This window comes from Sinocyclocheilus anshuiensis, unplaced genomic scaffold (genome assembly GCF_001515605.1).
Source record: "Sinocyclocheilus anshuiensis isolate Anshui unplaced genomic scaffold, SAMN03320099.WGS_v1.1 scaffold3404, whole genome shotgun sequence".
NCBI lineage: Eukaryota > Metazoa > Chordata > Actinopteri > Cypriniformes > Cyprinidae > Sinocyclocheilus > Sinocyclocheilus anshuiensis.
The window spans coordinates 40,527-40,843 of NW_015549554.1; the positions used below are offsets into that span (position 1 = coordinate 40,527).

General features: G+C 52.4%; 1 protein-coding gene across 1 annotated transcript in view; it reads right to left on the reverse strand.

Annotated features, from left to right (window-relative positions):
- wbp11 (WW domain binding protein 11) overlaps positions 1-317 on the reverse strand; it is a gene marked incomplete at its 3' end in the record, with an annotated part of 6,295 nt that overhangs the window by 2,421 nt on the left and 3,557 nt on the right. The window contains exon 5 of the mRNA XM_016444896.1: positions 24-220. Within this exon, the coding sequence (XP_016300382.1) occupies positions 24-220 (197 nt within the window). The remainder of the gene's footprint in view (positions 1-23; positions 221-317) is intronic.

A 317-nucleotide genomic window follows, 5' to 3' on the forward strand; every position in this document is an offset into this window, starting at 1 on the left:
ATGAGCAGCAGCGTCCCACACACCTTGACAGAGTCGAAGTAGAGCGACAGCTGTCCTCTCTTGGTCTCGTACTCCACCTCCAGCTTGCGCAGCTCTTTGTACATCTCTGGATTCTCTCGCTCGTACAGACGGACGATTCGCTCAAACGTCTCACGCAGCTTCTTCCGTTTGTCACGCAGAACTTTCTCATTCAGCAGCGGCTGCTGCACCGGATTGAACTCTGAAACCAACACACAAACACGATCAGGACACACACACACACACTCACACACACACTCACACACACACACACACACACACACACTCTCTCTCACACT